The sequence below is a fragment of the Vombatus ursinus genome, unplaced genomic scaffold, assembly GCF_900497805.2.
Source record: "Vombatus ursinus unplaced genomic scaffold, bare-nosed wombat genome assembly UNPS02014825.1, whole genome shotgun sequence".
Taxonomy (NCBI): domain Eukaryota; kingdom Metazoa; phylum Chordata; class Mammalia; order Diprotodontia; family Vombatidae; genus Vombatus; species Vombatus ursinus.
Genome location: NW_020954603.1, coordinates 8,087,638 through 8,107,111, shown reverse-complemented (window position 1 = coordinate 8,107,111; position 19,474 = coordinate 8,087,638). Strand labels below are relative to the sequence as shown.

Genomic DNA, 19,474 nt, shown 5'->3' with positions numbered 1-19,474 from the left:
TCTCTCTCTCTCTCTCTCTCTCTCTCTCTCTCTCTCTCTCTCTCTCTTTCTCTCTCTCTCTCTCTCTTTTTGTAACATCTCCCCAATCCACACCCTTCCCTCCATTCATCTGGTTCAGGCTCTCAACCTCTCTTGCACTGTTGCACTGGCCTTCTGTTTGGTCTCCCTGCCTCCAGACTGGCTTCTCTCCAGAGTGCTGCTCTGACTACGTTCACTCAGCGGCTGCTGAGTGCCTCTGGGACAAAGGCCAACCCCTTTTGTTTGCCAGGCTGGCTACTGCCTCGCTTGGGCCCTCCCTCTGTGCCTTCTGAGGTCCCTCCACGTTGGCCTTGTTCCTTCCTCTGGAGCCTCCGCTCTACATGGGCTGGCTCCGCGTCCTGGAATGCTCTTCTCCTTACCTCTAGTGGACCCTGGAAGCTTTGGTTTTCTTTTAGAACCGCTCAGATCCCACCTTTGGCAGGAGGCTGCTCCCCGTCCCTTCTCTCCTCCCCCCGCTGTCATGACTTTCCATCTCCTCTGGTATTGCTTGCAGGTACCCAGTGATGTCCATGTTGTCTCCCCTGTTTGAACATAAGCTCCTTGAAGGCAGGAACTGTTTCTGTGTCTCCAGCACCTAGTACAGTGCCTGGCACACAGTAGGCACTTAATAAATGCTTGTCAATCGACTGCTTCCTTGGAGTCAAGCTTGATAAGATTCAGTGCAACAGGGATAAATGTAAAGCATGACACGTGGGTTCCAAATTAAGTCTCCTGAGTATGAGGTGGGAGGAGTCCTGGGAGATAGCAAACCATGGCGAGGAGTCAGCTTGGTGAAGGGGTCTTGATCTTGCCCTGCGAGGATGACTTATTCAAAGTACACAGATGAACTCTGTGGTCTCATGGGCCCTAAAAATACAAGTCCGTGGCTTCCGCACATTGAGACCCCAGAGAATGGGAGAAGGGCCTTTAAGGACCGGAAGGGCGGGCCTGGCTGAGTCTGAGCCTCGGAGGGGCACACAGGGCCCGGGGGCTAGCCTCTCTCCTCCAATGACCTGATGGAGGATTTGTCAGCTCCGTGAGGGCAGGGGCCTCTGACTGCTTGAGAACCCCTCCTGTCTGCCCACCATGTTTCAGGGCTTCTCCTCCCTCAGGATCTTGCATCCCCTCGATTTCACCACAGCAACCCCCCACCCCCTCTTCCCCACCATTGGGCCCAGCGCCCTCATGCAGATCTTCCTTCCTCAAGTTCACACGGATGTGTCAGTGTCTGGGCCCATCACTCTCAGCTCGGAGGCCTTCGCTGGCTTTGTAGTGCTTCAGAGGCCCCCTCCCCCACCGTCTGGTGCTGCCCTCCTTTTCCAGGCTTACTTCTCACTCCTGCTCTTCACACACTCCCGATTCCAGCCAAACTGGTCTCGTCTGGTCCCACACGCTCCCAGTGTGGTTTTGTGCTTCTATTGACTCCCCTGACTGGAAAGCTCATTCCCTTTCTCCTCCAGGAAGTCTCTCCCCCTTTTCTGATGGTCCCGGCTCTCCCTCCCGAGGCCTCACCAGACACATTGTGCCTGTCTTCCGTGCCCGTTCTGTGGGAAGGCAGGGGCCTGTGAGTAAGCCCCGCCTCTGTTCTCCCCCATGGCCTGTGTAGCACAGGACTGCCGGCTCTGCACACGCAGGTGCTGTCATCGATTTGTTTCCAAGATTCCTTTGCCTGTTGATGTGGGCCTGGTTGCAGGAGGTCAGTGACCGCAGCCCCGAGGCCAGGCACAGGCAGCTCCTGGGGCAGAAGATGAGGGCTGGGGGTGGCTGGAGGGACCGTGCACAGGGGATGCCCCTGGGCTGGGGCCAGCTCCGCTGCTGGGCGTCTCTGAGGCTCCCGCTGAGCTTTGGACGCTGCCCGCTTGTCCCCGACAACTCTCCCATCTGATCCTGCAGAGACTCCAGGCCCTTTCCCATCCTGGCTCATTGGACCCCGCATCTGAAGCTGGAAGGGACCTCCCCAAGGTCACACAGGTGGTAGAGGTCCCCTGGACACTCTCCAACTTAACCATTTCTTTCATAAACCACAGCACAAAGAACCGGGGCACAATTCCCCCAAAATGCTCCCAGCAAGGCTGGCCATGACTGTAGCATCAACAGGGGAAGCCCCCAGTCTCCCCCCAACTCCCTGAATCCCAGGCCAGGAGCTGCCCATCTGGCTTTGCCCCTCTGACTGCTCTGTGTCTTAGAGCCTGGTGCAGACAGCACCCTGGGTGATGGAGCCAGGATCGTGATGGGCCGGAGCGCTGGCATGTCTGAGAAGATGATGTTCAGAAGGAGTCGATGCAAAGTCTAATGCTTAGGTTCAAGAAATCAGCTTCCCAAGTACAAGGTGGAGGAAGTGTGATTAGACTAAAGACTGAAAAAGATCTGGGGGTCTTTGTGGCCTGCCAGCATGCTCAGGTTGAATCAGCAGAACAGTGCCACCACCACAATGGGCTGATGGGATGATGTGAGTCTGCATGAAGAAAATCCAGAGGAGGGAGGGCAGGATGAGGAGGCCTAGAGAAAAGAAGACTGGGGGCATGCAAGAGCTGGGTTCGATTTCCTCGGGGCTGTCCCACGGAGAAGGAATTAGCCTGGGTCTGCTCAGCCCCAGGGGCTGAACCAGGGAGCAGAGCTGCAGAGAGTCAGCTGTTCCAGGGTGAGAGGGGCTGCAGGAGGGGCAGGGCAAGCCCCCTTTCTTAGAGGAGGGCTTTCAGCAGCAGCTGGACAGCCACTGGTCAGCCCTGTTGGGGTCTGGGTTAGACTGGACCCTGCTGAGGCCCCTTCCGGCTTTGACACCAATTGCTCTGTATCGTATCTCTGGCTTTTTCTGGCTTTCTGCCCCTATCTGGGGTTTTGACTTTCTCTGTGTCTGACTCAGTTTACCTCAGGCTTTGTGCCTGTGTTTCTGAAATTATCTTGATCTCAGGGCTGCTGGCCTGGCCTGGCTGCAGAAAGGCATATCCATCTCTGGCAGGTGTCCAGTCATAGAGAAGAACCCAGGCCCTACCCTCTGAGAGTGCTGTTTGTCACATTGGTGTGAGTGGGCTGAAATCTGCATGGGCTGGCGGGGGGGCTTCTAGAAGGAGATGTACTCTGGGATTCACTGTGATGAGGAATGGAGAAAGGTCAGGGCAGCAGGAGCCTTCCGTGCAGCTCCCATGCCTGGAGCCTGGGAGGGCGGATAAGGCTTCAGAGATGAGGGGCAGGGGAGGGAGGGGAGCTCTGGGGGGCAGGCGGGCGGGTAGCGTTAACAGCTCGACCTAATGAGAGGGAAGAGGCAAGAGCAGTGGCCAGCCGGGAAATGCATTTCAGCCGCCAAGCAGAAGCCGGGCTGCTGGCCCAGCATCCTCAGGAAGTAATTAAGGCTCCGATTGGCCACAGGCCGGGGGCGTCTGGAGCTCATTCATCCGCTGCAGGCCCCAGCTGGGAGAGTCGCAGGGCGTCCCTGAGAGTATTCAGAGAGCAGGTGGAGTGGAGTGAGGACCCGGCGGTCTTTGCTGAGCAGCTGTCCCAGACCCTGCCCTTGGGTGGCTGTTAGTCTGGGGAGCCAGAAGAGGGGAGCAGCCCTAGGCTCTGCCTTCAGGGGCCTCCCAGTCTGGGGGGATGGAAGGGGGACAGCCCTGGCCCTTCCCCCAGTGACCCCAGATGTGGGTGCAGACCGGGCTCAGATCAGAGGGACCTGGAATGCCAGACTCAGGTCTTTGGACCCGACCTCCCAGGCATGGAGGGGATCATTTTGGCTCATTGTAATAGGCTGTTTTGGCAGTACCTCATCCTCCTGGGCTGGGCCACCACTCCCTGAGGCTGAGTCAGGCCTCTTTACCCCCATGTTCCAGTGAATCCTTGGGGAGGTTCAGTCTAGACAGTTAGGCATTTAGGAGGGCCTACTCTGTTTCAGGCACTGATTTGGGCACTGGGAATATGGTTGCAGATGTTGGAATCCCTGCCTTCAAGGAGTTGCCATTTTCAGGAGGTGGAGGGGAGAACATATACAATGTATAAACACAGATGCACGTATGAAACAAAAATATGAGCTGTCTGGGGGTGGGGAGTGTCGGGCATAAAAGGCCAGCCTTGGGAGGCAATGCTAGGCCATAAGATGCAAAGGTGGGGAGGGGGCGCATTCCAGGCGTGGAGTACAGCCTGTGCAAAGACATGGACGCTGGAAATGACTTGATGGCATGTCTGGGTAACAGCAGGGCCAATTTGACTGGGCTCTGGCCTGAGTTCCCTTGGTACAGAAGGCAGGGCAGCTGTCAGCACGAGTCCCCTCCCCCTTTGATCAGGGCTGATTCAGGGCTAGCAGGAGGAGCCAGGATGGCTAGAATGGCTGATGTCTTGAGGGCACTTTTAAGAGCTGCAGGATGCTTTGCTTTCATTATCTCATTTGGTCCCCACAAGGACCTGTGAGGGAGGTGCTGTTATCAGCCCTGTTTTACAGATGAGGCTACTGAGGCACAGAGAATCTGCCAGGATTGCCAAACGCAATGTGTAGGAGAGGGGTACTAAAGAGGGGCTTGTGTGGAGGAGGGGGACCAAAAGTGTCCTATCTCAGGATAGACGGGCCCCAGGACGTGGGCTGGCTGCCTCAGCCTGGCAGACGTGGCCTCAGGTGGTTTCACTGGGGGTGGAGGGTGCCGTCATGGGAATTGGGTGGGATGACGGTGTCTGGGCTGGGGCTCTCTGCCACCAACTTGTTGGGAACAAGTCCTGGGGAGCCCGGGCTGGTCTCCCCCTGGCCCTAAGCCCGGGCTTCAAGCTACTTGGAGCACCCTCTGCAGAGAGGTTACCCCAGTGGTAGTCAGGCTCCTCTCCTCATGGGGTGCTGTGGGCAGGAGGGTGAGGGTCTGGGGGAGGGGCTTAGAGCCCCCTCTGAGTGGGCCTGGACTTTTGCACCCTATGTCCTCCCAGTCTGGACTGCATCAATAGGGCAGGAAATTCTCGGAGTGAGGGAGGACAGGCCTCTGAGGGCCCCTTTGACAAGCCTCTCAAGGTGGCCTCTGCCCCTGCTAGAATACTTCTCCTTACAAGTAGCTCACTCCTGCCACATGTGCCCAGAATAACCCCCACTGGGGACAGCTCTCAGTGGGTGACTTTCTCGGTGACCTCTGGCCCCATTTGGCCTCTTGGTGCTCCTGGCTCTGCCCTTGGGCCAGGCTGAGTCTTCCCTCCCCATGACCCAGCCCTTTGGGTATCCTTCTCTCCTCCGGTTCCTTCCTGTGTCACAGGCTCTGGGCCCTTCCCCATCTCGGTGCCCAGAGCGCCAGTTCAGCCCTCTGGATGTGGTGTGAGCAGGGCTGTCAGCTCCCTGGACCTTCCCAGGAGCCCCCATCTCACAGGCTGTGCCTCTCTCCATTGTAGGTCTGCTGCTCGTCCTGGTCATGGCCCTGGAGGCTGCCCCTCGGTGGGTGATGGTCCCACTGCTGCCCGCTCTTGTGTTCCTTGGATTCGCAGTGAGCACCCTGGCAGACAGTAAGTCCCCTCTCGCTTCCTACCCGTCCGAGTTAGGCATGTGCTTGTGTGCAGGGAGGAAGAAGCCCATCAGCTGGGCTTGGAAGGAGGCCCCTGGGAAGAGGGAGAGTCTATGCAAAGGTGAGAGAGAGAAGGTCAGGTTTGGTTGGGGGAGAGAAGGCTGCTTTAGCTGAGCGACGTGAAATGAGATGATGGGTAGCTGGGGGCCCAGTCCTGAGGAAGCTCCCGGCTGGGCTGGAGCAGTCCCTGCGGGAGTCCAGGTGTGAGAGGAGGGGTGAATTCTAGACATACTGTGCTGCAGAGGGGAAATCCACAATCCTTGGGAGGGAGGGGGAAATGAGAGAGGGGAGTCCAGGGTGACACCTGGCTGGGCCTAGGTGACGAGGGCAGGGCCGCGCCTTGGCAGCTCAGGTTCTGACGGTGGCTGACCTGTGGTTGGCTGGGCAGGGCTGGGGAGGCTGCTAGACTTTGGCCTGGGCTCTGGGCGTTGGTCTAGAAGGGAGGAGGTGCTGAGCATAGGGGCTCAAGGCCTTGAGATACTGGAGGGAGCTGGAGGAAACTGAGGCAGCCCAGAGTTGGGAGGGGCAGGCCCTAGGTTCATTGCTCCTGGCTCTGCTCCAAGGGCTGGACCCCAGAACCCAGCCCCTAAATGCCCATGGGAAGAGCTGACTGTTCCTTCCCCCTCCCCCCCTGCACTCTACTCTGTGGGGGTGGGGCCTGGCTGCTGGTCTGACCGGTTTGCAGGCTGAGGCTGGCTGGGAGTTGGAGTGGAGGTGGGGCATCTCCAGCAGGCCCTCTAGGCCCTCCTGCCTGCCCAGCCCTGCCCCCTCCTGAAGGGCACACAGGTGCCTATGAGGAGGGGAAGGAACCTGCTCCTGGGGAACGCACCAGGGAGGGAGGCCAGGCCTGGAGCTAGGGGGACGGTGCTGATTAAAGCTCTGTCATTGGGCTCCATCTCCTTCCCTGGCACCCGGCACCCGCCTCCCCTTCCCTTTGCCCCAGGCCCAGGGACTTGCTGAGGGGGTGGGTTCTGGCCAAAAGGCCCCCTTCCCTAAGGTCGCGCCCGGAGTCAAGGCTGCCTTCAGGGAGCTCTCAGGACAGGAATACCCAAGGAGAGGCCCAGACCCAGAGCTCTGAGAGTCAGCACCAGGGCCCAGGGTCCCTAAATCAGGCACATTACAGTGGGTGTGGCCCAGACACGAGGGCAGCGTAGGTCCTTTCCAAGCCCCTGTCTTACCACCAAGGTCAGAGGTATCTGGTCCAGGCTTGCTCCCCCAGCCAAACTGGCCGTTATGAAACTCTGCAAACACATAGATGATACCCCATCTCCTGCCTCCCTGTCTTTGCCCAGGCAGTCACTCACCCCTGGATGCCCTCCCTTCCTTCATGGCTCAGCTGAAGCAGCAGCCTTGTTTGCATTGCTACTAGGGCCGCTCCCTTCTCATCACCTTGAGTTGGTTGTTTTATCAACTTTTACACGCACTTGTTGCCTCCCCTAGAGAATGTAAGCTCTGTGAGGGCAGGGGCCATTTCACTTTTGTACCGAGCACAGAGAAGGTGCTCAGCCAATTATGAACCCACATCTCCAGGAAACGGAGGTGCCTGAGGCCAGGCAGGCATGTGGTCAGTGGTGACCATCCCCTCTGCCCCCTTTGCTCTAGGTAAGCCCACTTTTGTGAAGGCTCCTGAGGACCAGACAGGCCTGTCTGGGGGTGTGGCCTCCTTTGTGTGCCAGGCCACGGGCGAGCCCAAGCCCCGAATCACCTGGATGAAGAAGGGCAAGAAAGTCAGCTCCCAGCGGTTTGAGGTGAGGCTGCCTGAGGGGAATATGGAATAGGGGGGTAGGATGAAGCCTAAGCTGGGAGGCTAGACCTTGGGACCCAGGGGAGGGATGGGGACAGGCCTGGGGGGACAAGAGAAGGGCAGTAGCCCTCTGAGTTGGGAGGTGAGGCTGTGGGACCCAGAGGAAGGATGGGGACAAACCTGAGACGATGAGGGCAGGGCAGTTCCCTGGGCTCGGAGGCCAGTCTGTGGGTCCCAAAGGAGGGGTGAGGACGGGCCTGGGGAGATGAGGGAAGGGCACCCTCGGGGGGGGGGGGGGGGAAAGGACTGGTTAGGGGAGAAAAGGGGAGGCTGGGAGGAGGTTCTGTGGGGTGGGGGAAGGCAGGCCTGAGTGTCCTAAAGCCAGGCTTAATCCAGGCGTGTAGGTGAGAGGAGTTAGAGAAGACAAGGGTGACGAAAGAGGGGGGCAGCCGGCAAGATCCTTCTCTTAGCTCTTGGAGCTGAGAGCCCAGCAGGACCTGCATCTCCTGGTGGCTTAGACGTGGGCTTTCTGGGTAGGGGGTATGGATCCCAGCCAACGGGCAGGGCCTGGGCTTTGGGATGAGTTTGAAGAAGATGTTGGGGGTATCGGCCAGAGGGTGGGGGAGCAGGGGGCCTGCAGGGTCATCCCCATCCTCCAGACACTAGCAGCTTTTCCCGCCCCCTCCCGCCTCTGGCAGTGATCCTCACTGCCACTGCCTCCATGCCGAGGCAGCTAGGAAGGGGGCACCCATGGAGCTCCCCAGGCCTATGGCGACCCTCGCCGACGGCCTCGTCCTGTGCTGCTCTCCTGCAGGTGATCGAGTTTGACGACGGGGCTGGCTCTGTGCTCCGGATCCAGCCACTGCGGGTGCACCGGGATGAGGCCATTTACGAGTGCACGGCCACGAACAGCGTAGGCGAGATCAACATCAGTGCCAAGCTCACCGTGCTGGACGGTACGTGTGGCGCGTGCGGGCTCGGGGGTCGCTGCAGCTGTCAGCAAGTGGAGCGGAGAGGCTGGGGAGGCCTCACGGCCCTCTGGCTTGTGTGACCTCTGACCTCAGACCCTGCGTGGTGGTCACTGAGGCAGGAAGTCATTTGGAGTGATATCTGTGGAATATTTGGTGCGGCCGAGTTGTCCCTGACGGTGGGATGGCCGGTGAGTTTGGGTCTCCGCTCACGGTCTTGGTGTTGTGGTCAGCCAGAAGTCTCTCTGTGGTCACTGCGTGACGGTCAGTGAGGCCGGACATCCTCTCGTGCTTCCAGGGTAAAGGTCAGTGGGGCTGGCTATCTCCTTATGGTCTCCATGCGACGGTCGGTGAGGTCCAGTATCCCCTCATGGTCTCTCTGTGATGATGAGGGAGGACGGTGCGGTTGGCCAGGAGGAGGGAGATGTAAGGAAAGGGCCCCCAGGCTCTGGGCAGGTTCCACCTCGTCCCTGTGTTTGCCTGTGTTTGGTCCCAGGCTGGGGCCTGTGGGGTGGGAGGTTGGCAGGGGTACTGCGGGATGGGGGCCTAGCCACAGAGGGGTAAGGGACCTTCCCAGAGTGGGTCTTGTGAGCTGTGGAAGGGGAGGCCGCCAGTGTAGACATCTTCAGAAGCGGAACAGGACAAGTCAAATCCCGCCTCCAAGCCTTGTTGTCTGTGGGCCCTTGGACAGGTCCCTTGGCCTCATGAAAGGATTGGGGCAAGTCTGGACAGCCTCGGAGGCTCCTTCTGACTCTTAGCCTGTGATTCAGCCATTGAGTTACCAAGACCTGGGGCCCAGGAGCCATCCATGTTTGCTGACTGAGCAGTCCCTTCCCTCCCTCAAGTCGGCCCCAGACTGTAGAAGGCCTTGAATGCCAGGATAAATTGTAAGCAGTGGAGAGCCCCTGGAGGCTCTGGTGGGGCTGCTTCTGCAGTGCCCAGCCAGGTCATCTGTTCTGCCACCCCCAAGGCCCTGGCTGGCGTTGGTCGGGTCCTCGCCTCCCCTTCTGTGCTAAGTTGTGGTTGGGCGTCCTACTGGACCAAGCCCCACCCGGGAACAGCCTCGACCTGAGGCTGCTGCAGGGAGGCCACCCTGGGGTGACACCTGCAGTATCTCCCGGGGAGGGAGGCCGCTTCCTGAAGGAGGTCGAACTTGCCGAGTCTGAAGGATGTATAGGAATTCAGCAGGGAGGGAATTAGAGGGAGGGTGTTCCAGACAAAGGGAAAGGCCTGAGCAAAGGCTCGGAGGGAAGAAAGCACCAGGCCTGATGCAGGGCCCCAGAGCTGCGAGGTGACAGATCACCACGGAGGGACAAACCAGTCTGCCCAGGGGCAGCTCTCCTCCCTGGGGAGCTGCCAGCACAGCTTGGCCTGTGGGGCCCAGCCAGGCGGCCCTGATTGGGAAGCAGGCTGCCTTAGGTGAGGCAGGGTGCCGTGTGCTCAAGTGGGCCTCTGCACTTGTGTAGCTGTGGAAACGTCACTTCTCTTCTCTGGACCTAGTGCAAGAAGAGCCAAGTTCAAATCCAGCCTCAGACATTTGGTAGCTGGGCAGCTCATTTAAATTCTTTCTATGCTTCAGTTTCCCCATCTATGAAATGTGGCTAACAATGACACCCATCTCCTAGAGTTCCCATGAGGGGCCAATGAAATAAGGTTCATAAAGTGCTTTGAAGCCTTGAAACGCCACGGAATGCTAGTGGCTGTTCCCAGCTTGTCCATCCAGCTCCCCCGTGGCCTTCAGCCAGCTGACCCTGCTCCTCTGCTTCAGCCTCCTGGTAACAGGGTCTTCCTGGACTTGGAGCTGTTGGGGGGCCCCTCCCCCTCCTCCCTTGTCTTTCTGTTTGTGCCTCTGGCTCCTTCCCTCCCACCCACCCACCTGCCCAGGCCTCCTCCTTTGCTTGGCTCCGCTCAGCCTGACAGGCTGGCAGTCCTTGGTCCTGGCCCCACCCCCTCCACTGTCCCCATCCGTCCACCCAGGGTTGCCATGGAAACTCTGGCCAGCCAGGGCAGGAGTGGGTGGAGCCAGAGCTGCAGAATGCTACAGCTCCATGAGAACTGCCCTCTGGGGTCATCATCCTGCTCTCAGTAGCTGGCAACTGATGGCCGATGGCCTCAGGGGGGGAGGGCCCAGGAGACACCCGGAGCCCCGTGTGCTGACCCGACCCCCTGGGAGTGCCCGGCTCTGTGTTCAGAGCAGGTAGCAAGCAAGCACCTGCCTTGGACCAGCTGCTGGCTCAGGGGATCAAGACCTTGCCCGCCCTCAGGTGGAATCCCAGGGTCCATCCTGATTGGGAGTTAAGGGTCAAACAGTATTTATTAAAGCCAAAAGAACTAGGGTCTCCGGTGTCACACAGCACTCAAGACAGGCTCAGCAAACGTGTCCCCTCTGTCTCCCTTGCACCCTAGGAGCCACTCCCAAGACAAAACTCGAACTTTACAACTGGATAATAATTACTTGTTACCATGTGTGTGTATGGGGGGGGGTGTTTTTGTTTTTTTCTTTTGTCTAAAAGAAGAAAAAAATCTGATATAGGCTCTAGATATACATTCTTATTGAACATATTTTCACTTTAGTGATGTTGTAAGTAAGAATTAGAACCAATAGGAGGAACCACCAGAAAGAGGAAACAAAACAACAGAAGAAAAAAAATAGCAAATAGTATGCTTCGATCTGCATTCAAACTCCATAGTTCTTTCTTTGGATGTGGATAGCATTTCCCATCATGAGGCCTTTGGAGAGGTCTTAGATCCTTGTATTGCTGAGAAGAACTAAGTCTAACAATATTAGTCACCACACAACGTGGCTGTTATTGTGTACAGTGTTCTCTTGGTTCTGCTCACTTCACTCAGCATCAGTCCATACAAGTCTTTCCAGGCTTTTCTGAAGTCAGCCTATTCATCATTTCTTATAGCACAATAGTATTCCATTACATTCATATGCCACAACTTGTTCAGCCATTCCCCAACTGATGGGCATTCCCTCGATTTCTAATTCTTTGCCACCACAAAAAGAGCTGCTATGAATATTTTTGTCCATGTGGGTCCTTTTCCATTTGTATGATCTCTTTGGGATATTGCCCTGGAAGTGCTATTGCTGGGTCAAAGGGTATGCATATTTTTATAGCCCTTTGGGCATAGTTCCAAATTGCTCTCCAGAATGGTTGGATCATTTCACAACTCCACCAACAATGCATTAGTGTTCCAATTTTCCCACATCTTCTCCAACATTTATCATTTTCCTGTTTTGTCATGTTGGCCATTCTGATAGGTGTGATGTTTAATAGGAATGTATACGTGTAGCCTATATCAGATTGCGTGCCGTCTTGAGGAGGAAGGTGAGGAGGGAGGGGGAGAAAATTTTAAAACTCAAAAGCTTATTGAAGTGATTGTTGATAAATCAAAATAAATTTTTAAAAATTGAAAAAGAAAAAGAAAGAGAAAGATACTCAGTGATGTAGGCATTGGGAGCCTGCATTCAGAATCAGCGCTGGGTAGTTAGGGAGGGAAGTCTTGGCCAACCTGGGGTCAGGCAGGGAAGGACTCTGTGTGTGTGTGTGTGTGTGTGTGTGTGTGTGTATCTGCATGCGTGTGTGTGTGCGTGCGTGTGTGTGAAGCCCAGCCTTGCCTCTACTTGGTGGTTGGATTTTAGTCTGGTCACTTCCAGCCTTGGGCCTCAGAAGACAGAAGACCTTCCCCAGGTCACGTTTACTGACTGTAGGTGTCATTACGGGCTCTGTGTCCCATGTCACCTTCTCTTCTCCTTCACCCCTCTCTCCTTGGGAGATCTACTGCATCAGCACCGATAGATGCTGCCCTAACCTCTCTCCTGAGCACGTCCCATATCACCGACTGGCTGAAGAGAAGGGATCACGGGATTATAGCCATAGCTGACCCCTACATGGTACAGGCAAGGAAACTGAGGCGCAGACAGAAGTGACTTGGCCAAAGTCATACAGCTAGCAAGTGTCTGAAGGGGGATTTGAACCCAGGTCTTCCTGACTTCAATTCCAGCACTAAAATGTGAGATGCTGTGGAGGTGAAATGACAAGATTGGGCAAATGGTTGGATCTGGGCATTGAGGGAGAGTTAGGAATTGAAGTGGACCTTGGGGCTGGGAAGCAGAGAAGATGACAGCTCCACTCCCCCGTCCAGTCCAGGCTGCCTGCTGGTGGCTCTCCTTGTCTCCGGTTTGTTCCCTCATTCAGCAGCCAAAATGACCTTCCTAAAATACAGCCATGACCTTGTTACTACCCTGCTCGAGAAACTTCTGTGGCTCCCCATTACCTTTCAGATAAAATACAGATTCCTATGTTGGGCATTTACAGGCCTTCACCCTTGAATCCCCTTGAACCTACCCTCTCAGGCCCATCATATATTTCTCCCCCAACACAGTCCACAGTCCAGTCAGAATGTCCTCTCCCACCACTAGGCCTTTGCTCAGGCTGTGCCTCGTGCCTGGAATGTTCCACCTCTTTACTCCCTTCCTAAGGGCCATTTCCTCCAAGAGGCCTTTCTTGGTTCTCTTGTTTAAAGCATTCCCTCTCACCCCCTGGCACAGTCTGTTTGTGTTGTAGCTGTCTGTATTAACTTATAAGCAGTGTCCCACATAGACTCTAAGATCCTTGAGGGCAGGCAGGGACTGTCTTGTCCTTGCATTCCTCTCTCTGGTGTCTAGCTCAGTGCCTGGTGCTCACTGAGTGCTTAAGGTGTGCTTAAGGTGTGCTTAAGGATTGAGCTGTAAAGGGACGCAGCAGTCAGGGAGAGCCTTCAGCACCAGTGTTCCCAGCTCAGTCAAAGGCATGTGGCCTGGCTCCCAAGCCCCTGGAGCCAGGCTGTGCCCTTCCCCGTCCTTACTCTTCTGTGCCTCTCACGGTCTTCCCCTCTCTCTCTCTCTCTCTCTCTCTCTCTCTCTCTCTCTCTCACTCTCTCACTCTCTCTCACTCCCCCTCCCCCTCCCTCCCCTTCTCTCCTCTCTCTCCCTCCTTTCTTCCCTCCCTCTGTCCCCTGGGCTGACTTTATCTCATATTGCCCAGGCCTGTCTTGAGCCACTGAGACAGACGCACGTAACATCGGGCCTGGGAAGGTCCTTGGGGGCACCTAATCCAATCTAGTCCTGAACAGGCACGCCCCCCCCCCCCCACCCCCCGAAACACACCAGAGGAGAAACGAGCCTTCGGCTCCCTGCACAGAGGCAGGCTGTCCCATTTTGGCAACAAGCCATCCTCATTGACTGGAGCTGACCTCTTCTCATGAGTTGAGGGGCGTTTGCTGGGCAGAGGGCTCTGGCTGCCTCTTCCACGTGGGCATTTCTGGAGCTCAGATCTCAGATCCTGAGCTGTGAGCACTGTGGCGGGGGCAGCAGGGAATAGGGACATTCCTGAAAGGCAGCTCAGCAAGACTGAAAGTCTAAGCGGGGAGATGGGAGGAGGAAAGGGAGAGGAGAGGAGAGGCAGAGCCAGAGAGAGGGAGGAAGAGAGGCAGAGAGAGGAGAGGGAGAGACCAGGCTCCAGTCAGGGACTGAGGTGGCTGCCCAGGGGGCCAGAGCTGAAGGAGTCCTCAGGGATGTCTCTGGAGAGAGGAGAGGGCCTAGTTCTGAGCAAGAATGGCAGAGTGGCAGCGGAGTGCCGCGGTGCACGGGTGATGTCGGGAGAAAGCAGGGAAGGTGTCCAGCATGGTGGGGGGCCCTGCTGTGAGGGCCTCTTGGCAAGCCATGGAAGAGGAGGCACGGTTGGTGTCATTTCTGTGGACGAGCTCCCCAAGCCAGTGGCATTTGGGAAGAAAGGGACCACGGGGCCAGAGGCAGGTGGAAATTGTCCTGGTTTTTAGAAAAGTGTGTTCTGGGCATTGAGGTGGTGTACTTGACAAAATTTCAGCTGGGGTCATTAAAGAGATGGTTTGTGAGGCCTCGAAAAGGGAAGGAGCCAAGAGAGGCTCTCAGGAAAAGTGGCTGTGTCTCTTCACCCAGTACGGACGCTCTGCTCTGGAAGCTGGCGTCCTCCTGAATTTCTGGCTGCCAGCAGCATGGGCTCAGTTCCTGAGTTCCTCGGGAAACTGGCCTGTGTTGGACCCTCCTTGAGGCTAGCTTTGCCCTCCCTCACTGTGACAGAAGAGCCGAGGGGTGCGCAGAGCGCAGCCCTTCAGGGGTCAGGCCAGCTAAGTTTCATCGAAGCTACTCTAGGTGCACTTTGGGGCTGGGGCGACTGCCTGGGTCAGTTCCAGCCCCCTTCCACCTTCCTGTCTAGTTGGGCGTTGGGCGAGCCGTCCCACAGGCCAGGAGGGCAGCTTCAGAGATCCCCTGGCTTCCTCCAGGGCTCAGCTCTGTCTGTGAATTGCCCACGTCCCATCCCTCCCCCTCCTTGTTGGTGTTTTCTCCTGAGAAGTTGTCACTTTTTGTTGCCAGTGCCTTGCACATAGTAGGCGCTTCATAAATAAATGTTGAGTTGGACTGAACAGGTCTCACTTGACAGAATCCAACTTGAAGACTAATCCATGGGCTAGATCATGGGGTTGACACTAATGAGGTGAAATTCAGCAGAGAGAAATGTCACATCTTACACACAGGTTCAAAACATTGGCCTCCCAAGAAGATGGGGCCAGGGGTGGGGAGCCTGGTTAGGCAGGGGGTTGTCTGAAAAAGATTTGGGGGTTTGAGTGGACCACCAGCTCAACATTGGTGAGTCAGTGGTGCCTCCACCAAACAGCAGCTACCCAGGCTTGCGGGGTGTTGGGCTGCAGAAAGGGCATGGTGTCCGGAGCTAGTGGGGGAGCAGGGCCTGAGAGGCCCCCATTTCCTCATGTGTAAAAAGGGGAATGATCTTAGCACCACTCTCCCACGGCCATTGGTGAGAGGCAAGTGTGAACTGGAGGAGAGGTTGGAATCAGCACAGACCCAGAGGGAGAGAAGAGGCCTTAAATGCCAGGCAGCATGTGGGGGCTGCGGCAAAGGTCCCCCCCCCACGTCGCCATTCATCTTCAGACTGATCCCAGCAGCTCCCAGATTAAAAAACAAAACAGGCTTTTAAGATGCCAGGTTTGACGAGTGGAAGAATGGGGAGCTGCTGCCTGAGTGGTGGAGAGGAGGGGGAGGCGGCTGGCGGGAGAGGGAGGGGGCTCCTGCGCCTGCTCACAGGCCTGCCCAGGTGGGGGGCTCTAGCCCATGGCGTCTGTGCGCCTGTGTGCATGCGTGTGGGTACGGGTGTGCACACACAGCTCAGGCGGCTGGTAAACATGCGGGTGAGGAGGTCACCCCAGCAGACGTTGCCGCGGCCTCCGCTCTGTCAGGGTGTCTGGCCGTGCGGACTCTCCATCTGTTTGCTTGCGTGAGCTCAGCCTCCTCTCTGAGCCCCATCTGCCAGGGCCTGGGGGGAGGGGCCCAGACTCCCAGTTCTGCTGGGCCCCCTGCTTCTGGGGTTGAACAGCTGGGGGTGGAGAGTCTGAGCTAGCGAGCTCCCCGTCCGCATTTGGTGGGGATTCCTTTCAGGGGTGAGCTGGATGGGAGGTGCTGAGGGCCCCGCCAGCTCCCAGGGTCTTCGCTTCTGGCATCATTCTCTGCCTGTGAACAGAGCTCCAGGTGCCCCCTCCCCCCAGAGCATGAGGGCGTTCAGCTGGACCAAGTTGGGGGGGCATTGCAGAGATTCCAGGGGAGGGCAGGGACTGGGCACGAGGCCAGTCAGCCACTCCTGGGTGCTAGGCACAGGTGGGTTCCAAGAAGGGGGAAGGATGGGGGCGGGGGAGGTTCCCTCTGCCTCTGTCTTCCCCATATCTACCTGCCTGTGGAGGCTTGTCCTCTGGAGGAGATGTTAGTTTTCTTCTGCTGGGGCTTAGATACATAAGCCCCTTTAAATTAAGTCTCTGAGCCCCATGCCCCCTTTCCCAGTGCCAGTCCTTGCGCACGGAGCTGGCCTCCTTTTGTCATCCCTGTTTCACTGGCCCCCCAAAATGGAAGCCCCCTGAGGGCAGGGGCTAGAGGAGGTATCTTGAGGCAGGTAGCTCCTGGGGTTCTGCAGCATCCCCTCTGGGGAAGGGGAAGACCCATCAGGGTCAGGGCTCTGCTGGACACTCAGGCCCCATCAGTCCCCGTGGCCAGGCCTTAGTTGCAGGAGAGCACGCAGCTCACTCTAGGATGCAGACACAGGGGCCTACCAGTCATTATAGTTCAGCTCTGTGGCAAACACTGAGTGAGCGCCAGCTGTGTTTAGAGTTTGAGTGACAATGGGTCCTGTTCTGCCCAGCCTCCCACTCCCCACCCCGGTCCACAGTTGTGAGGGAAAATTCTCCCACACCTTGGTGAATGTAGGTGAGAGGCAAACCCTGTGCTGTGGGAGGACTATCAGGGAAGGCTGCCTGATGGAGGGTCTGGGAGGAGGTCAGCAGGGCAGGGGCAGTATAGAGGGTGAAGCTAAGATAGGGGATCGGGCAGAGCCTCGAATGCCGGCCCTGACTCTCCCCCTTGAGGACTCCTGCTCTTTTCTTTCTTCTCTTCCCCTCCCCCTGTCTCCATGGTAACCAGATGGGCCTTAGCTGGGCAGTGGGAAAGCCTGGAGAAGAATGGGAAGACGGCCCTGTCGGAGGCCAGACCCGCCTGCCTGGATAACTGGGTGGTCTAGACAGGCCCTGCCTGGTCCAGAAGCCAGATGGCTGGTCCAAGCCTCAGGGCCAGGCCTCAGGCCCTCTGCTGGCCTGACACTTGTCCACACACCGTATGGGATCGTTTTCCAGGTTCCTGACACCTCTCATCCCCTGTGCCTGCCCACCTGCCCGTCTTCTCCCGGATCCCCGCACGTCAGGGAGGGGGCGGCGGGGAACGGCACCACTTGTCTTGGTTCTGGCATCCAGAGGGAGCCAAGTTCAGATTCCAGCTCTGTGTGACCTCACGCACATTCCTTCCTTCTTTCTGCAGCTTCCACTCCCTAGCCGAGGATGAGGGTGGGCATGGGACCCTCACGATGATAATGGCTAGCATTTGTGCGGCGTCTGCTTCCCGTGTGCCGGGCATGCCCTGGGCTAAGTGATCTACACGTACCTTATGTGATCCTTGCCATAGCCTTGGGAGGAGGTGTTGGGATTATCCCCATTCTTCAGTTAAGAAAACTGAGGCAAACAGGTTAAGTGAGTATCTGAGGTCAGAGAAATCGGGCAGTGGGCCTGGAGGTCAGGCAGCAGGCCTGAGCTTGGAGCTGGTTTACAGACAAAAGAAAGAAATCCCCACTCCCTGACCCCTGGTGCCTCCCCTTAGTTCTTCGTGTAGCCTGAGCATTCCTGGCTTCCGGCTCACTATGTGACTGGGGGCCACTCCCTTTTATTGTTCTGTGCCTCAGTTTCCCCATGTGTGAAATTCCGGGATGAGGCTGGATGGGCCCATGGACAGATGGGTGGCTGGGCGTGGCTGGGCCAGGCCTGTGGGCCACTGCCACCCTGATACTCATTCTGAATTTTGCATGAACGGGACCATGTGACTGAAGGACGGGTAGAGGCCTGGCTGGCCAGGGATTTCTGTTTACGAGGCTCAGTGTCTTAATGAGATTGAGAGAGGCAGCTAATTGCCAGAGGATTGAATTACAAGAGCAGATGGCTGGGTTGGGCTGCTTCCTTCTCCTCCACCATGTGCTAGGAATACCCCAGAGGGAGCCTTCCTGAAGCTGTAGGCATGGGGCTGTCCTGCACCCCCTTCTCCTCAGAGCACTTCCCTTCCCCTCGGCTCAGAGAGAGCTGACCTGGCCACTGCCTGGGGGTGACTCAAGGATGGGGCCCAGCATCCATAGACAGCCTTCATCCTTGGCACGTTCAGCCCCAGGCCACAGGATGACCCGAAGTTTGGGCATGGAGGGAAGGGCAGCCTGGTATGGGGCCTCAGTGAGGTCGGTCCTCTTCCTGGCAGCTGGGGTGGGGTGTGCTGAAGAGGATGGCCCCCAGGCTGGACCTGAGCCTTCGGGCCCACCGTCCTCGGGCCTAGTCAGATCAGCTGGAGGCACGTTCAGTTCTGGGCTTCCTAGGTCAGGATGGACACATGAATGGGCTGGAGAGTGCCCAGAGGAGGGCAGCCGTGGCATGGAGGACCGGTGGAAGGAACCAGCCCGGAGGGCCCTGGGGGAGGGGGGCACCAAGGACAGGAAGCTGTCTTCAAGAAGCTGAGGGGATGGCCTTGTTTTGCTGGGCCGCAGAAGGCAGGGCCAGGGTCTGGGGTCTGGGAAAGGCGGGGTGTGGTGTACAAGCCTCTGGAGGCTGGGTGTTAGCAAAAAAAAAACTTCCTCACGTTGAACGTTGTCCCAGAATGGAATAGGTGACCCCGAGAAGTTGTGAGTTTCCCATCCCGAAAGGTCTCCCAGCAGAGGCTGGCCAGCCACTGTCTGAGGATATCCTGGGTGGACTCCGGTTCAGATCTGGGCTGGGCTAGCTGTGAAGTCACATGATGCATCAGCCCGCGTGAATCTGGAGTCAGAAAACCTAGGCTAGAGTCCTCCACTGCCACCTAGTAACCGTGTAACTTGGCCGGGTAATAGTCTGCATTCGCACAGCACTCGCAGATTGGCAAAGTGCTTTACAGCTATCTCACTTTGTCAGCCCTGGAGGGTATCCTCCAATTTACAGGTGACGACGCTGAGGCAGGGGGGCTAAGTGACTTGCCTGGGCTCTTATAGCTAGTAAATGTTCGAGGCTGAATTTGAACTGTCTTCCTGATTCCAAGACCAGTGATCTATCCGCTATCCCACCAAATTGTCTTAGTCCCTTAACTTGTCTTAATCTGCCCTCAGTTTCTCTCTCTCTGTCCCTCGCTTTCTTTCTCTTTTCCCTCTTTCCTCATTCTCATTCTTATATTCTCTCTCCCTCCCTCTCACCTCCCCCTTCTCAGTCCTTGGACACCCTAGGGCTCTCCAAGAGGCCCCATGATGCAGGGGTACCTTTGGCCTCAGCACCTTGGGTCTCTTGCCCGCTCTCACGGATCTGCTCCTGGGCCCCTCTGACCAGCGGTGCCCCGCTGAGGGAGGCTCAGGGGCTCTGGCTCAGTAAGTAACTCAGCAGCCTGCTGCTTGTAGCTACGTGGCCAGTGCAGAAGGGCCCTGCGTGCACAGCTACAGAGCTTGGGTCAGATGCTGCCCGCTGCTTAGATGTCCTTGGACAAGCCTCTGGCCTCGCTGGTCTCCATGTACCTCTCTGAGGAGCCCCAGGGTGGTGGGCTGCACACACCTGGGATTCCCGCTCAGGCAGGGCTGAAGCCCCAGAACTAAGAG

The 19,474-nt window shown here is 57.2% G+C and overlaps 1 protein-coding gene across 5 annotated transcripts in view; it reads left to right on the top strand.

Moving 5' to 3' along the window:
• Positions 1 to 19,474, top strand: part of PTPRF (protein tyrosine phosphatase, receptor type F) — a 102,014-nt gene that overhangs the window by 14,542 nt on the left and 67,998 nt on the right. For all 5 annotated transcript variants that reach the window (XM_027838100.1, XM_027838101.1, XM_027838099.1 and 2 more), the window contains exons 3-5: positions 5,365 to 5,475; positions 7,137 to 7,282; positions 8,093 to 8,234. In XM_027838100.1, the coding sequence (XP_027693901.1) occupies positions 5,385 to 5,475; positions 7,137 to 7,282; positions 8,093 to 8,234 (379 nt within the window). In that variant the 5' untranslated portion in view covers positions 5,365 to 5,384. The remainder of the gene's footprint in view (positions 1 to 5,364; positions 5,476 to 7,136; positions 7,283 to 8,092; positions 8,235 to 19,474) is intronic.